This window comes from Apteryx rowi, unplaced genomic scaffold (assembly GCF_003343035.1).
Source record: "Apteryx rowi isolate R43461 unplaced genomic scaffold, aptRow1 scaffold_188, whole genome shotgun sequence".
NCBI classification, from domain to species: domain Eukaryota; kingdom Metazoa; phylum Chordata; class Aves; order Apterygiformes; family Apterygidae; genus Apteryx; species Apteryx rowi.
Genome location: NW_020448174.1, coordinates 219800 through 233843, shown reverse-complemented (window position 1 = coordinate 233843; position 14044 = coordinate 219800). Strand labels below are relative to the sequence as shown.

Sequence of the window (14044 nt, the reverse complement as noted above, 5' to 3'; positions counted from 1 at the left end):
TTTTACTTTGCAATTACTTTGCAATTTAGGCTTGTCCTGTCCAAATTCTCAGAAGCACGGCATCCTTCTGAATGCTAGCAAATTTAAATGCAAGGCCAAACAAGGAATTTAAATCAATAATTGTAGAGGGGCTGGAGTCATCTCAGTGAATATGGAATAGGGAGTAGATTGGTAGGGACTAGGGAAGTACACCTGTTAATGGGGAAACTTTTTTTTAATGGAACCTTTCTTTGAGATTGAAATAAGATTCTTAATTAAAAAGCTTCCATAGACAAAGTTAATGCTCTGCTTTAATTTTTTTCCTCTCTCTCATTTCTCTTATTATCAAAAAGGCTTTGGCTTCCTTTTCTCAAAGAATATTTTTGATACCATTTGTCACTTAACTATTACTATTTGCATCCTTTCTTCTTCCAGGCCCTAAAATTTCCTGAAAAGGTTATTTAATAAATTGCTACCTCAAACATACAACAAAATTTTGCAGTATTTTGCTTTTGGTTCTTGTCTTGGTAGTTTGGTTATGTCACTTAGTTCTCCCACTCTCTCCACCTTCCTGTATTTCCCTTGCTGCCTTTCCTATAATCCAGTGTCATGTACTGTACTTCTTTACAGTTTTATGAGATTACGGTTGCACTAGAGAGGAATATACATCAGCATAAAACTGTCTTTTTATTTCTTAAATGTTAGCCTTAAGTAGAAGTATGGAAATACAGTAAAAAAAAATAGAATATACAAATGACAAATACCTTTCTGGCCCCAAAGTAGAACCTTCCTGCTATGCAGACCAAACCATTCGGACTTTATTGGAGGGAATGTAATGATTGTGCAGTACAAGGACACAGGATAGATGCAAGTATCTATTGAATGTCTGACCTTACCTTTCATTATAAGGGTTATAAATACATAAACAGGATCACTAATAAATTATCTCAGTAACTGATGAGCAAATTGTATAGAGACCCTTTCTATGTCAAGTTATAATGGTGGCTAGATAACATTTAAGAGAAAACTAATGAAGTTTAATTCTGTATGCTTGGCTTGCAGTTTGACTAAACATGGAATTTTTTCTTGTAAAGCACAAAATAAAGAACACTTTAAAAACTTGAGTAAAATGAAATAGTGCAGGCTTAATTAGACATGTTCGGAGATGCATTTGTTCCAGTTTTGTTTTGAAATGCTTTCTGTTAGCATTTTCTAACATGACGGAATTTAATACTTCATTAATATTTTAGTATAAAGACTTGTGCATTAAATATGTTGTTCATGTTAGGCTAGAATTGAGCAAACAAAACTTTGAATGTAAAAAGAAAGTCCAAAGACCTGAGAACTTGTCTAGAACAGTCTGGCTGCTCGGATGCACCCTTTGTATTTCTTTTAGGTTCCTGTGTTTTATTTATGGTGCTGTAGTCTTAGCGAGTTTTTAATGTGCAATTGTGTGAGTTTAGCAGCACATAGAAAAGAGTGTTGGGAGTAGACTTATGGATGTGGTTTTACTCCAAGAAGTTTTTTCATTTAAAAAGGTAGTCTTGTAGATATTTCAAAAGACCAAAATCTTAGTTTTCAGCAATTGTTGTTGCATTATTAAATGAAAAATAACCTGCCACTCTGTATTTCTTCCAAGAAACATGACTTAAAGCTTAGTAACAAAACAGAATGTATCCGTTGTCTAGACTTGTGTGTATTGCTGACTTTTTACAAACTACCGAAAACTTTTATAAACTACTTTTTATAAACTACCTTGAAGCAAATTAACTGGCACAGTATTCACACTTAAGATATAAAATTATTTTAGAAGGGAGGGTAGAAAGAGAGGCTGAACAAATAGGGGGTTGTATATATATATGTATGTATTTAAATACCTTATTGGAACACTTCTAACATCTGAAATCTGGGTTAGTTCTCCCTTCCTTTAACCATATACACAGTGGAATTGATGGAGACTTAAGAGTGTTTCTTCTCAGCTGGGAGCTCTCCCTCTGTGATTAGTAACTTGAGGCTTGAAGTACAGCTAGCTAAAGATGGAGGTGGCTGTGAAAACCGTTCTGACGGACATGCTGAACCTAACAGTGCCTCTTTTGCTGCTGTATGTTATTAGTGAGCAAGAATGTCTGAGCATATTTGGTCCCCAGCTAGGTTCTCTGGGCTTCTGGCCTCACATGGGAAGTATCTGGGAAGCCAAAATGAGTTGCTACAAACTGCAAGGGTGGGGGTTTTTTAGCGTCTTCCCCCCTCCACCCCCCCAATGGTTTCCAACTGTTTGTATTCTATCCTTTAGGCTTCAGTATCATTTTTAGATACAATTCTGTTAGGTGGAGTTCTCTTACGGATGCTAACTTCACATAGTAGGTTGAGGCTAAGGAGAAACAGGTGTCAGTCTTTTCCAGCCAACTGGTAAAACTAACTAAAGGTGGAATAGCTCAGTTTTTATAGTCTTATGAGCATGACCAGGATTTCCCCTCTTGTATGCAAGTTTATCAAGCTTTTCATTGCTTCATTTGGGGCAGAAGTTGTCTTTGTGCCTGATAAAACTCTGGAGGAATTGATCTGCAAGGAATCAAGCAAGTATAGCACAAAATTTTGACTTATAAAATTGAAAAGATTGCAGATCTTTGCCATTTGTTTAAAAGGTCTAAGCTAGTTTGAGGTTTTACTTTGCACTGTTTGTGTGAGATTTAAGTACTCTAGTCCTAAGATTGCTTGTTCAAAAATACTATTCTAGGCTGGCATTCCAGATCCACCAAACATGTCTGAAGAATTAATCCAGATGAAAGCTAAGGAACGCCACTTCCTGGAGCAATTATTGGATGGAAAAAAACTGGAAAACTATAAAATTCCAGTACCAATCAAAGCAGAGCTCAGAAAATATCAGCAGGTAACAACTTACGCTTTTATTTTAAAAGAACAGTAAGATCCAATCTGATGGGGTTTTATGGAAAGCAGGAGTTTGTGTTTTCTCCTTTTTTAATCTGAACAGTATACACTTGTCCTTTCCCTCTTGTGTAGAGAAGAGGGAGTTGAGCAATAATTCCCTTTATACTGATTTCTCTCGCTTCTGCTACTTTTCTCAGGGAATGGCCAATGGGCTGTGCTTTACTTAAGCTGACTGGACACCTCACAACTGCAGGGCCAGGCCTGGTTGTGCTGTTTGGCATTTATTAGGTTTCTCCCTTTATTTCCCTCTGATTTGAGTGAATGAGCTGCAGTGGATGCAGTTATGGTGGTAGTTAGTGTTCTGCAACTTATGGACAGGTCCTGAGTAGTTATGTACACCCATAACTGCATTTTGGGAGTGTTTTATGTGAAGGGTCTGGAGTGGGGGAAGTGGGGTCCATAGTTTGGCAGTGATGGATTTGAAGGGAAGCTTAGCTAGGAAGACTAGTTCTTAATTCCTCTGAGATGCTTTTTTAACTTCTGTTTCAGGATGGAGTAAACTGGTTGGCATTTCTCAATAAATACAAACTTCATGGAATTCTCTGTGATGATATGGGCTTAGGAAAAACCTTACAATCCATTTGTATTCTTGCAGGAGATCATTGCCTCCGGTAAGCTTAAACAAATAACATTCTAACTTAAGAACTTCTAAAGACAGTTTTTTGAGGAAAAAAAAATTCTTAACATGTTCTAATATTCTTAAAGGGCTCAAGAATATGCAAGAACAAAACTGGTGGACAGTGTTCCTCTTCCCTCCTTGGTGGTGTGCCCTCCCACACTTACAGGACACTGGGTGGATGAAGTGGGAAAATTTTGCTCAAAAGAGTATCTTAATCCTCTGCACTATACAGGACCTCCTACTGAAAGAGCAAGGTAATGCAGCTTGCACTTATGACTTAAAATATCGTACAAAGAACTTTGCAGTTCATTTCACTACTGAAACATAGTTTATGGGCGTAGTAAAACTTAAACCTTTAAAGACTGAAATAAAAACATGCATGTAAGGATCACTTCAGTTATGTGTTTTCCTCTTTTTTCCTTAAGATTACAACACCAGGTGAAAAGACACAATCTCATAGTGGCTTCATATGATGTTGTGAGAAATGACATTGACTTCTTCAGGTAAGAGTTGGTCTGTTTTCTGAGGTTTTTAATAGTCTTCAGAATTTTTGATGCTACTTCAGTCTATGTTCTTATTTCTAGAAATATTAAGTTTAATTACTGCATTCTTGATGAAGGCCACGTAATAAAAAATGGAAAAACAAAATTGTCAAAAGCAGTAAAACAGCTGATTGCCAATTACAGGATAATTCTTTCTGGGACACCAATCCAGGTAAACTGCTATCCTTCCCCCCCCCCCNTTTTTTTCCTCCTCTACTATCCTAAGGAGTTGGGCGAGTAGTAGAAAACAAGCAAGAGAGGTCTTTTGCAGTTAAATTTATTGTGTTTATCAGAGTTGTCTTGTTCAGACTACAGCTTGTAAAATAAGTCTTTTCTTACTAAATGCTTGAAACTATCTTTTTCTGTCCTCTGTGTGCCTATATGCAGGGACATGGGTTTAGGATTCATGGTGCTAAAGGGGCTGAAAAGTTCCCAATGAGAGTTTCTCTACTGCTTTTTTGCTTTTAAATAGCAGGCAGGGAAGGAGTGAGAGCATTTTCTTATGCTTCACTCTAGTGAAATTAGCAGTAATTTTGACTTTAAGAGCTTCAGATTTTGAGCTTCCTCCTAGTATGACTTGTCCCTGGAGCATCTGTCTCATCCAGGACTGACACTACTGGCGTTCTCCTGGGTTTTGTTGTCTAGAAGAACTTGGAGTATGCCCTAAGACATCAGACACAGTAGAAAGTCCATTTATGTGTTACTGTACACACAGATCTTTCTGTAACTCAGGGTGATGAAAGAGCCACTGAGTTACAGGTGTTCAAAATTTTGTTGGTGTTAAGTTTGTGGTGTTTTATCAGCAGTGTTGAGTATGTATAGGAATGTTCCTGATAATTTGGAACAATTCATTAGTTTCGAAAATAATTTAACAAATGTTTCTTTTATGTTCAGAACAACGTCTTAGAGTTGTGGTCGTTGTTTGACTTCCTTATGCCAGGATTTTTGGGTACTGAACGCCAGTTTGCGGCTCGTTATGGCAAACCAATATTGGCAAGTAGAGATGCCCGAAGCTCCAGTCGTGAACAAGAGGCTGGTAAGGATCAAACTGTAAATCTTTGTTTTCTTGTCTCTTTCCTCTAAATGAGAACTGCTAGTGGATATAGTAAGCACCGTCAGTATTAGCACATCAGATGTTTTGTGCACTGAATACTTCAAAGTAGTTGTTCTCTCTGAAGTAATTACTCTTTCTGTTCCTTACACTAGGTGTTCTTGCAATGGAAGCACTGCACCGCCAAGTTCTGCCATTCCTGTTAAGGAGAATGAAAGAAGATGTACTGCAAGATCTTCCACCCAAAATTATTCAAGACTATTACTGTATTCTCAGCCCTTTACAGGTATGAGTAAGAAATGGCTGTTTTTCAGCACAGTTAAGAGCACAAAGGAGCAAATTGCAGCTGTGTATTCTTGGGTCAATTTAATGTCAGTCCTGACATTCTCTGGGGCCTCAGAACTGAAATTTCTTCCTATTACATGTTAAAAACTAACTTCAGGATGGTAGTAATAGAATATTTCCTTGGCTTAATTTCTGGCATGTTTCTACAAGAACAATACCTAGTCATCTGCAAATTCTTAAATACCTTCCAAGCTGAAAGAAAATAACTTGCAATTGATTCTACTGTTTAAAGTCAATCTTGTGCTACATATAAAATAGCTTGCTTTATTTATAATGATTCTGAATTTGAACTCGGAACTAATTTTTTAAAATGTATGGTTGTCTTGTCTTTCTCTTGGGGAAAACACATACCCAATCATTTATCTGGGGCCTAATCTACAGGTTCAGCTTTATGAAGATTTTGCCAAGTCTCGTGCCAAATGTGATATTGATGAAACAGTTTCTTCAATTTCATTGACTGAAGAAACTGAAAAACCAAAGTTGAAAGCTACAGGTCATGTATTTCAGGTACAGATTTCTTCAGTAATGTTTACTGCTTTGTTCATTTATTTCTGTTAATGATATTTCTGGGTTTAATTAAAACTGAAGACTAAAAGAATTAGCTTGCTTATACAATTGTGTCTGTATTAAGTAAAATACTCAAATTAGAATTGATTATCAAAAGTGCAAAACCTCAAAACTAGAGATAAAATATTTTGATCATATCAGTTGTTACATTGCAAAATTAAGATTCTAAAAGCAGCATGAACAGAAGAGTTTATGAAGGTTCATGGTCTTGTAAAATTTGCAATTTAAATCTTGGTACTTGGAGGCAATAATTCTCTGAAAGGCTCTGCACAGTTCCTGCAGCAGGAACCAAGATTATAATAATCCTGACAGTCACTGGCTTTTAATTTGAAGTACAGTGGTGGGTGTTTTGCTTCTTTGTTTTAAGGCATGACTCTATTCGAATGAAAATCAAAGTCTAACTTGTGGAATGCGGCTAAGTGGCCTCTATACTTGGGATCAATTTTGTTCTTACCATTTCTGTAACTACCTTGTTGTTGCTAACCATTTCTCTGAACTTCTTTTTCTAAAAAACTGAAGGCATTGCAATATTTACGGAAACTATGCAACCATCCAGCATTAGTGTTAACAACCCAGCATCCAGAATATAAAAGAATTACAGAGCAACTTGCAGCTCATAATTCATCCCTTCGAGATATCCAGCATGCACCTAAACTGTCTGCTTTAAAACAAGTAAGTAGACTTGCATGTTGTGCCCTAGATTTCATAAATGCATGTCTCTGCTGATGTTATGGTTTGGAAGGTTTTATTTAAGACTCCACCAATTTGAAAACTTATCTTAAAATTTGGCAGCTCAAACAAAATACAAGAGTTTCTTGGGTTTTTGTCTTATTCTCCTCTATCTAAAGAAACTCAGACTGGGGTGGGCGAGGGGAGGGGGACGCAAGCTTGCTTCAACAGGCTTTCCTCTCTCTAATTTGGGGGACCACAATGTTTACATTACTTAATTTTGCTGCCTTGTCAAAAACCTTTCTTTTTATTGTTTTTTTACTCTTGTCTCTCTCCTTACAGGAAAACTTTTCTCCTATTTATTACACAGATTATTAGCTTGATAAAGTTAGATTGCATTACAGATATAAATTCTCTTGTAGATGAAATGATGAAAAAGAATTCTCTATCAAATGTAAAATTCTTTGTAGTTTGGCAGTGGAGTCAAACTTCCCACTATGCTTTTTGAGTGACCATCACTTACAGACTTTCTTCTGTAACTTAATGGTTTTCTTATTTATGCTTTAGATGGTCCATCAATGTCAATATTTACATTGTTATTAAAACAATATTTACATATTGTTATTTTGATATATTTTAATGCTTTTTTTATGTTAAGCTGCTGCTAGACTGCGGTTTGGGGAACAGTGGATCCTCAGAGAGTGGCACTGAAGCTGTTGTGGCCCAGCACAGAATACTTATCTTTTGTCAGCTCAAGAGCATGCTGGATATCGTGGAGCATGACCTTCTCAAACCTCATTTGCCCTCAGTTACGTATTTGCGATTAGATGGTAGCATCCCTGCTGGTCAGAGGCATTCCATCGTGTCACGGTAAGTTTGTCTTTCATGACCAATGTAAGGCCAACTACAATAAACTATATTTATATGCACAAAATTATTCCTGTCTCATGGGACCTCTTCCATATATGGAAGTATAAATTTTAATAAATATGACTGATGTAGACTGATGTGACTGACTGCCAGATCATCACTGTGTAACTTTAGTTTAAATCATTTGAATATGTAAAAGCTTATTAGCAGGAGACTGCATCAGAACTGAAGTAGTGCCTGTTTTTGAAAATTATGTATGTCTCCTTAAAAACATAATATATAACTGTTGATGAAGAAATAGTAAGTAGTTGGTCTTCCTGTATTACTTTAATAGTAAAGACATTACCAAAATTGTCATAAAAGTACCCAAACATTCAAATTTTGTTTGCAACTGGCATATGAAGAGCTTTATGTTAAAAGAGAAATGCATTAACTTAGCGTTCTGTGCTATCCATTGTCCATGCTGATCCTGGAGATGATTACCGGAGGATCTTAACTTTCTTTTAAGACAATCTGTCCCTTGTTGGAGGAAGAATCCTTTTTAAAAAAAAAAAAAAAAAAAAGAGTCTGAGAGCAAATAAAAATAACTTATGATATGGGAACGTATCTACTGTTCTACTGTAGTATGCTCCTTGACACATAGGCCTGGATCCTTAGAAGCTTAACTTTTATTGAAATGGGAATTAGACACAAATGTCAGTGTTCAGCTAGAACAAATGAGAACGCTGAAGTGTGTGAGAACTTGCATGGGTTTTTTGGTGCAAAATGATGCCAGCAGTGCCATGAGCTGAAGGATAAAATTACTGTAGATTTCCTTAACCATCAAACCAGACTGTCATAGTCTCTCTCACTCTCTCTCTCTTCCCTGCCCACAGTATGCAGTATTTCTGGGAAGACAAAACTTACCAAGGTTTAGGAAGACCAAATTCATTCATGATTAGAGAAGAAACTGGCAAAATATGCTACTCTGCATTTTCAGTGTGCTGCTGCTTTTGGGTAGTCATGTATAAAATAAGTGGACAGCAGGTGGGAAGAGTTACCTGCATACATACACAACTAAAAATACCCTCAGTTAGTATGTTTAGTGCTGCAGTAACCACTCCTTTTTTTGCCCCTTGCTACTTTTGATACTCCTGATGTCCTGAGGATCAGGTTAATTCAGACACGCTAACCATAGAAATACTATGAACTGCTCTTCTGTGATGATTTAACAAGGCCAAAGTAACTGTAACTGTCAGTGCCTTTCCTAGGAATCTTGCCTAGTTCATACACACATCATCTAGCTTTGGCCAACCCAGCATCTGTTTTCCAGGACGTTCAGTGGGCATCTAGCTTAGAGTTGCTCAAACCATTGGAGGGAAGAGGAGGGGGGAAAAAAAAAAAGCTGGCTTGCTTAGAGAGGATGTTCCAGTCTATTGCTAGAGTCCAAACGCTCTGTTCATATTCCCATGTACTTTTGCTCAAAACTGAGGGATGCCTCCCTGACAGACACTTATAAGTACAGCTAGAACCGGAGAGAAAAGGGCTGATGCCATCTGGCTGGGATCCTCGGCAATCTGGTAAAACTAAGGTGATTTCGCTATGGTCCTGACATATTTTATGAAGTTAACACTACAAAGGTCTTGGTCCCCCGCCCAGGAAAGCGAAACTGCAGGTAGCACTGCTGTGTCCTGTCTTGTAATTAACTGTGTTAAGAAGTAAACTTGAACCTCAGTGTTACTGGCATGTGTTAATATAGGAAAAAGTAAACATTGATTTTGATTTCCACAATGAAAGCTGGAAAACAGTTTTAAGGAAATGTATAACTTTGTTCACTTGTGACTAAGACTTATTTAACTTTGGGACCAACTGTAAAATTTCTGTCGTATTTTTTTCTTCTAGTGGGCAGAAGTCCTAGAGGTGCTGCAAGCTAGTGTCCGTTTAAGACTTAGTAATTAATAAATCAATGCTTTTATACCTTTTATTATTATATTGGCTACTGTTGAATACTACAACAGAGGCACTTCAGAGCAATTTTGAAATTACAGTATTTAATGTATTTTACCATGCTTGACTTTCTTCTTTTTTTAACTGCAGGTTTAATAATGACCCATCTATAGATGTTCTTCTGCTTACCACACATGTTGGTGGATTGGGACTGAACTTAACAGGGGCTGATACAGTAGTCTTTGTGGAACATGACTGGAACCCAATGAGAGACCTGCAAGCCATGGATCGGGCACATCGTATTGGACAGGTGGAAAAACTCTTAATTTCCCTAAGCTTTCTTACTGAACTCCCACTTCTTTGAACTTGGATAAGGTTGTGTGGCATATAATACAAGTGACCTCTGGTGGTTTCTACCTACTTTTCATTTCTGCTGGTTGCGTGTGGTTTGGGGTTTTTTGTTGCTGTTTGCAAACGTCAGATGTTTGAAGGGTCTGTTTTCCTATCTGATCCCCAAACTTGGTGTGCTTGTGTCCATCTGACCATATTTTCCACCCCCACCCCCACCCCAAGTCTTCTGTATGTCCTGAGCTGCTGAGGAGAGGCCAGGAAGAATAATCCTTCAATGGAGAAAGATGCAACTGAGACAAGGAGAGGAAGGGAAGCCCCACAGGACTGTTGCCTGTAGAAGCTGTCACTCTTCCCCTCTCCAGTCTCTCACTCCGAAGGTGTACAGGGCAGCTAACTGCTAACTCCTCAAGCACAGACACAATTGCAGCTGCCTCTGCCATATGCTGGCACAGTCTCATACTCATTCTTCTTACCTAGTATCAACCAAACTTACTGAGTGCGCTTACTGAAGGGTAACTAAGCCAAACTGCTTCTGGGCTGTCCACAATGAACAGTAAAAGGTTATACTGCCTTGAATATTTAAGATGCTTTTTTCTAAATAAGTTACTTTTTTTTTTTTCTTTCAGAAACGTGTCGTTAATGTATATCGCCTGATAACTAGGGGAACTCTGGAGGAGAAGATTATGGGTCTTCAGAAGTTCAAAATGAATATTGCAAATACAGTGATTAGCCAAGAAAATGCTAGCCTACAAAGCATGGGAACAGAACAGCTTCTTGATCTGTTCACTCTTGACAAGGTAAAGAACCATCTGTGCAAAAAAATACTAAAAATAGACAAAAACTTCAGGGAAAAGCTTTGCTTTGAGATGTGAAACTTAATCAGAGGAACACTTGAAGTGGAATGATGAACAGTAGGCAGCTCCTGGAAAAACAGGGGGAAGGGAAGTGATATTTTCCAAAATTAATCATCATACTGAGAATTCTGTAGCAATGATATGTAAAGGAAAGCCAAGAATATGTGATCACGACCAGTAAATACTCCTGAAAAAGTTTTTATGAAGTGTGTGTGTATGTATCTGTGTGTATATGTATGTTGGTTTTTATTTGGTGTTTTGTTGTTTTGAAGGATGGAAAAACTGAAAAAGCAGATACCTCTACCTCTTCTGGGAAAGCATCAATGAAATCAGTACTCGAAAACCTTGGAGAACTATGGGATCAAGAACAGTATGACACTGAATACAGTCTCGAAAACTTTATGCATTCATTAAAGTAACCATCATATATTCTTAATGCAACTGCTGCTAGTTCACGTATTTTTCTGCTGATATTCAGCAAACTTCAAAGCATATATAGTGAACCTTTAGCTTAATGTGTAAATAGACTTATTGAAAGAAGAATCTTCAAAAGACTGGCACTCAATAGTGTCACCTGTTTCACTGGGGAGTTACTCTGTCTTAAACGTTTGCACTGTATAAAAGAACTTTAAATGTAAACATTGTGAGGTGGTTTCAATTTTACTTGTTTTGAACAGCTGCAAATTCTTACTGGGTAGAGGAATAAAACAAGGCAGGTTTTTACATATGTTAACAAGTGTTACTTCTGTTTGAAACAAGTCCACCCTTATTTCTTTCTGTATCTATAGAAGTTTTTGTACAGATGTTTCAGTGAGTACTTCAGGTTGTCCAGTGTACATTTTTCTTTTAAACACAACTTGCTTTTAAGATGTATTAAAAATTTTTTCAACTTAAACTTTCATTCAGATCATTTCAGGACTTGTATCACCAGAGGCAAAGCCTAGAAGCCTTGAAAATGTTGACTAATTAAATGGCACTAGGTATGTGTACCCACCTTTGTATATTAAATATAAATACATTATGCTCTTCAGTCTTTTGACATCATCTTGAGAGAACAGTTGACTTGAACTTTTTAACGTAATGAGTTATACTAAATACAGGTAATGGTCTATTTGAGGCCGTGTTTGCATCCTGTTAACAGGGGTGTACTTTTTTAATTTATCTATAAGGCTAAAATATAGCCACTTTGAGAGATGCATGTATTCAGTATGTTTCAATTCTATATATTTTTTGTAACTAAAAAAAAATTAAATATAGAGACAGACATTTTCCAGAAGTAGATTTTACACTGTCTAGGATTCTAAAATCCATGCTAAAGTGACTGTTTACTAAACTAATGCATGATTTAAAACTTCTTAAAGGAATGGGGAGGATTTTTTTCTTTAGGAAAACATATACATAGAAATACCTACATTCAGTTTGAGGGAATTCAATAGCTGAAATCATGTAACAAAGATAGTAAAGGACTTTATAGCAGTGAGAGAGAATAATATGGCTGTATATTAAGCAGCTTTTTATAAAAGGGAGGCAGTAGTAAAAGTGTGTTTCCAGATGTGCATATGTACCAGTATATGCACTTTTATAAATATTAAATTATAGATAACTTACAGCAGTTGTCTGAATACATAAAATATATGTATAAATATAAAATCTAAGGTTTGTAGCCTGCTGTGTGCTTAAGCATCAGAGCTTAAAAACCACCAGAGACCTCAACTATGTAAAATAAGATTGTTTTAAAACAAAAAAATATATATAAATCAAGACTGTTCTGCAGCATTGGAGATGAATTAATGTCACATTTCAGTAGTTATGAACTGCCATATTGTAAGTAAATTAGCATTCCATGAAAATAAACAAAAGTGGGAATATATAACTTGTATGTTGTGTATGTCCATGTTAGTTTTTTTTTTTTTCTGTAGAGAACATTTTTCCCTGTAGCTGAATAGGTAAAGGACTAATGCTTTGGGGAATTACAGCTGGATTACTAGCACTACATTACTTCACTTTAACTGCATGTCACCATCCTTCATGCATAGAGTTTTTCTGTAGTACTTTCAACTCTGATAATCCAAGGGGGAGATGTAGGATGGGGCTTGCTGTTCTGCTAGCAGAGAAATTATAATGTGGGAATACTGGGTAATTTAAGATAACTTGGTGCAGTAATCTGGTGATAGTGCCCAGAAATAAGATATTTGAATAAAGAAGCTCTTATTTAGTAATAAAACACTGCATGTGGTGGTGTTCCAGAGTTTTATTGGTTGCAATAGTAGGAAAATGTTGACTCCTGCAATGCTCCTGTTGGAAAAGAAATATACAGCCAGGCTGCAGTTTTATAGGACTGCTTTAAACTAGTTACTGCACTGAGGTTGCTATGCAACCGTAATACTCTTAGTGATGGCTTTCTTAGATATGACATCAAAAGGACTCCTGCACCTGGAAAGTGCAGGGAAAATCCTGAAATGATTATTCTGTTTTAGATGTACATACTGATCTTAAGTGTTCTGTGAATTAATGCTGTCAAAATGGAAATCAGCAGGAATACAGCACTAACTTTGTATATACAACGCTTCTAGTTACCTTAACATTTGACTAAGAGGTTATCCGATTTCTAAGCAAGCAGATGATTTACCATGGTCTGGCTTGCAGTGCACAGTATTCTCAGTGCACCAACTGGATTCCTTTACAATGAATCTAAAGCAAGAGACACTCTGAGAAGGCCTCTAAGTGCACTCAATCTGTTTAATGGGTATTCAAACATGTTCTCTGAACGTCAGGTTCCTGGCAACAATTGTTTTGCTCTGTAGCTCTGATCCTATTGCAGTATAGTATTTACTAATGAAAACAGCCTAAACCTTGAATCAACTGCAATTTCAATCATGTTGCAGGCCCCAGAAAAATCCAGTGAGTGGAATCACACATGCCCAAAGTTTGGCAAATAGAGGTAACTCTCACTGAAGTTCTAGTCTATTGCTGTTATTTAGTGGCATCAACAGAATGCTAACAGTCTCCAAAGCTGGGCCTCCAGAAAATGAGGTAGTCCCAGATCCAAAGTTTGCCTATTTGTGAAAACTAAGCACCCCTTACTAGCAGCCACATTCTGGGCAGGAGGAACTGTTCTGAAATAACTACGGATAATGGTGCTTTTCAGTCAAACTTTATTCTATGACTTGAAACTAAATGGAAAACCATCTTCTGCAAAGTCTGTGTACAGATGCTTTCTGAAATGTCTGTCATAATCATAAACTGAGATTTCAATCTGACAAGTCTGTCTCTTTCCATGCACATTGTCTTTATAGCCCACCTCAGCAAGAAGCTGCTTGCT

At 37.0% G+C, this 14044-nt stretch overlaps 1 protein-coding gene across 4 annotated transcripts in view; it reads left to right on the top strand.

Annotated features, from left to right (window-relative positions):
* The window catches only part of BTAF1 (B-TFIID TATA-box binding protein associated factor 1), a 59911-nt gene extending 47316 nt beyond the window's left edge, over positions 1-12595 (top strand). For all 4 annotated transcript variants that reach the window (XM_026061957.1, XM_026061955.1, XM_026061954.1 and 1 more), the window contains 13 exons: positions 2717-2869; positions 3418-3539; positions 3634-3801; positions 3973-4050; positions 4132-4261; positions 4984-5125; positions 5296-5426; positions 5867-5992; positions 6572-6724; positions 7380-7591; positions 9668-9827; positions 10495-10665; positions 10995-12595. In XM_026061957.1, the coding sequence (XP_025917742.1) occupies positions 2717-2869; positions 3418-3539; positions 3634-3801; positions 3973-4050; positions 4132-4261; positions 4984-5125; positions 5296-5426; positions 5867-5992; positions 6572-6724; positions 7380-7591; positions 9668-9827; positions 10495-10665; positions 10995-11141 (1893 nt within the window). In that variant the 3' untranslated portion in view covers positions 11142-12595. The remainder of the gene's footprint in view (positions 1-2716; positions 2870-3417; positions 3540-3633; positions 3802-3972; positions 4051-4131; positions 4262-4983; positions 5126-5295; positions 5427-5866; positions 5993-6571; positions 6725-7379; positions 7592-9667; positions 9828-10494; positions 10666-10994) is intronic.
* Positions 12596-14044: the final 1449 nt, after the last annotated feature.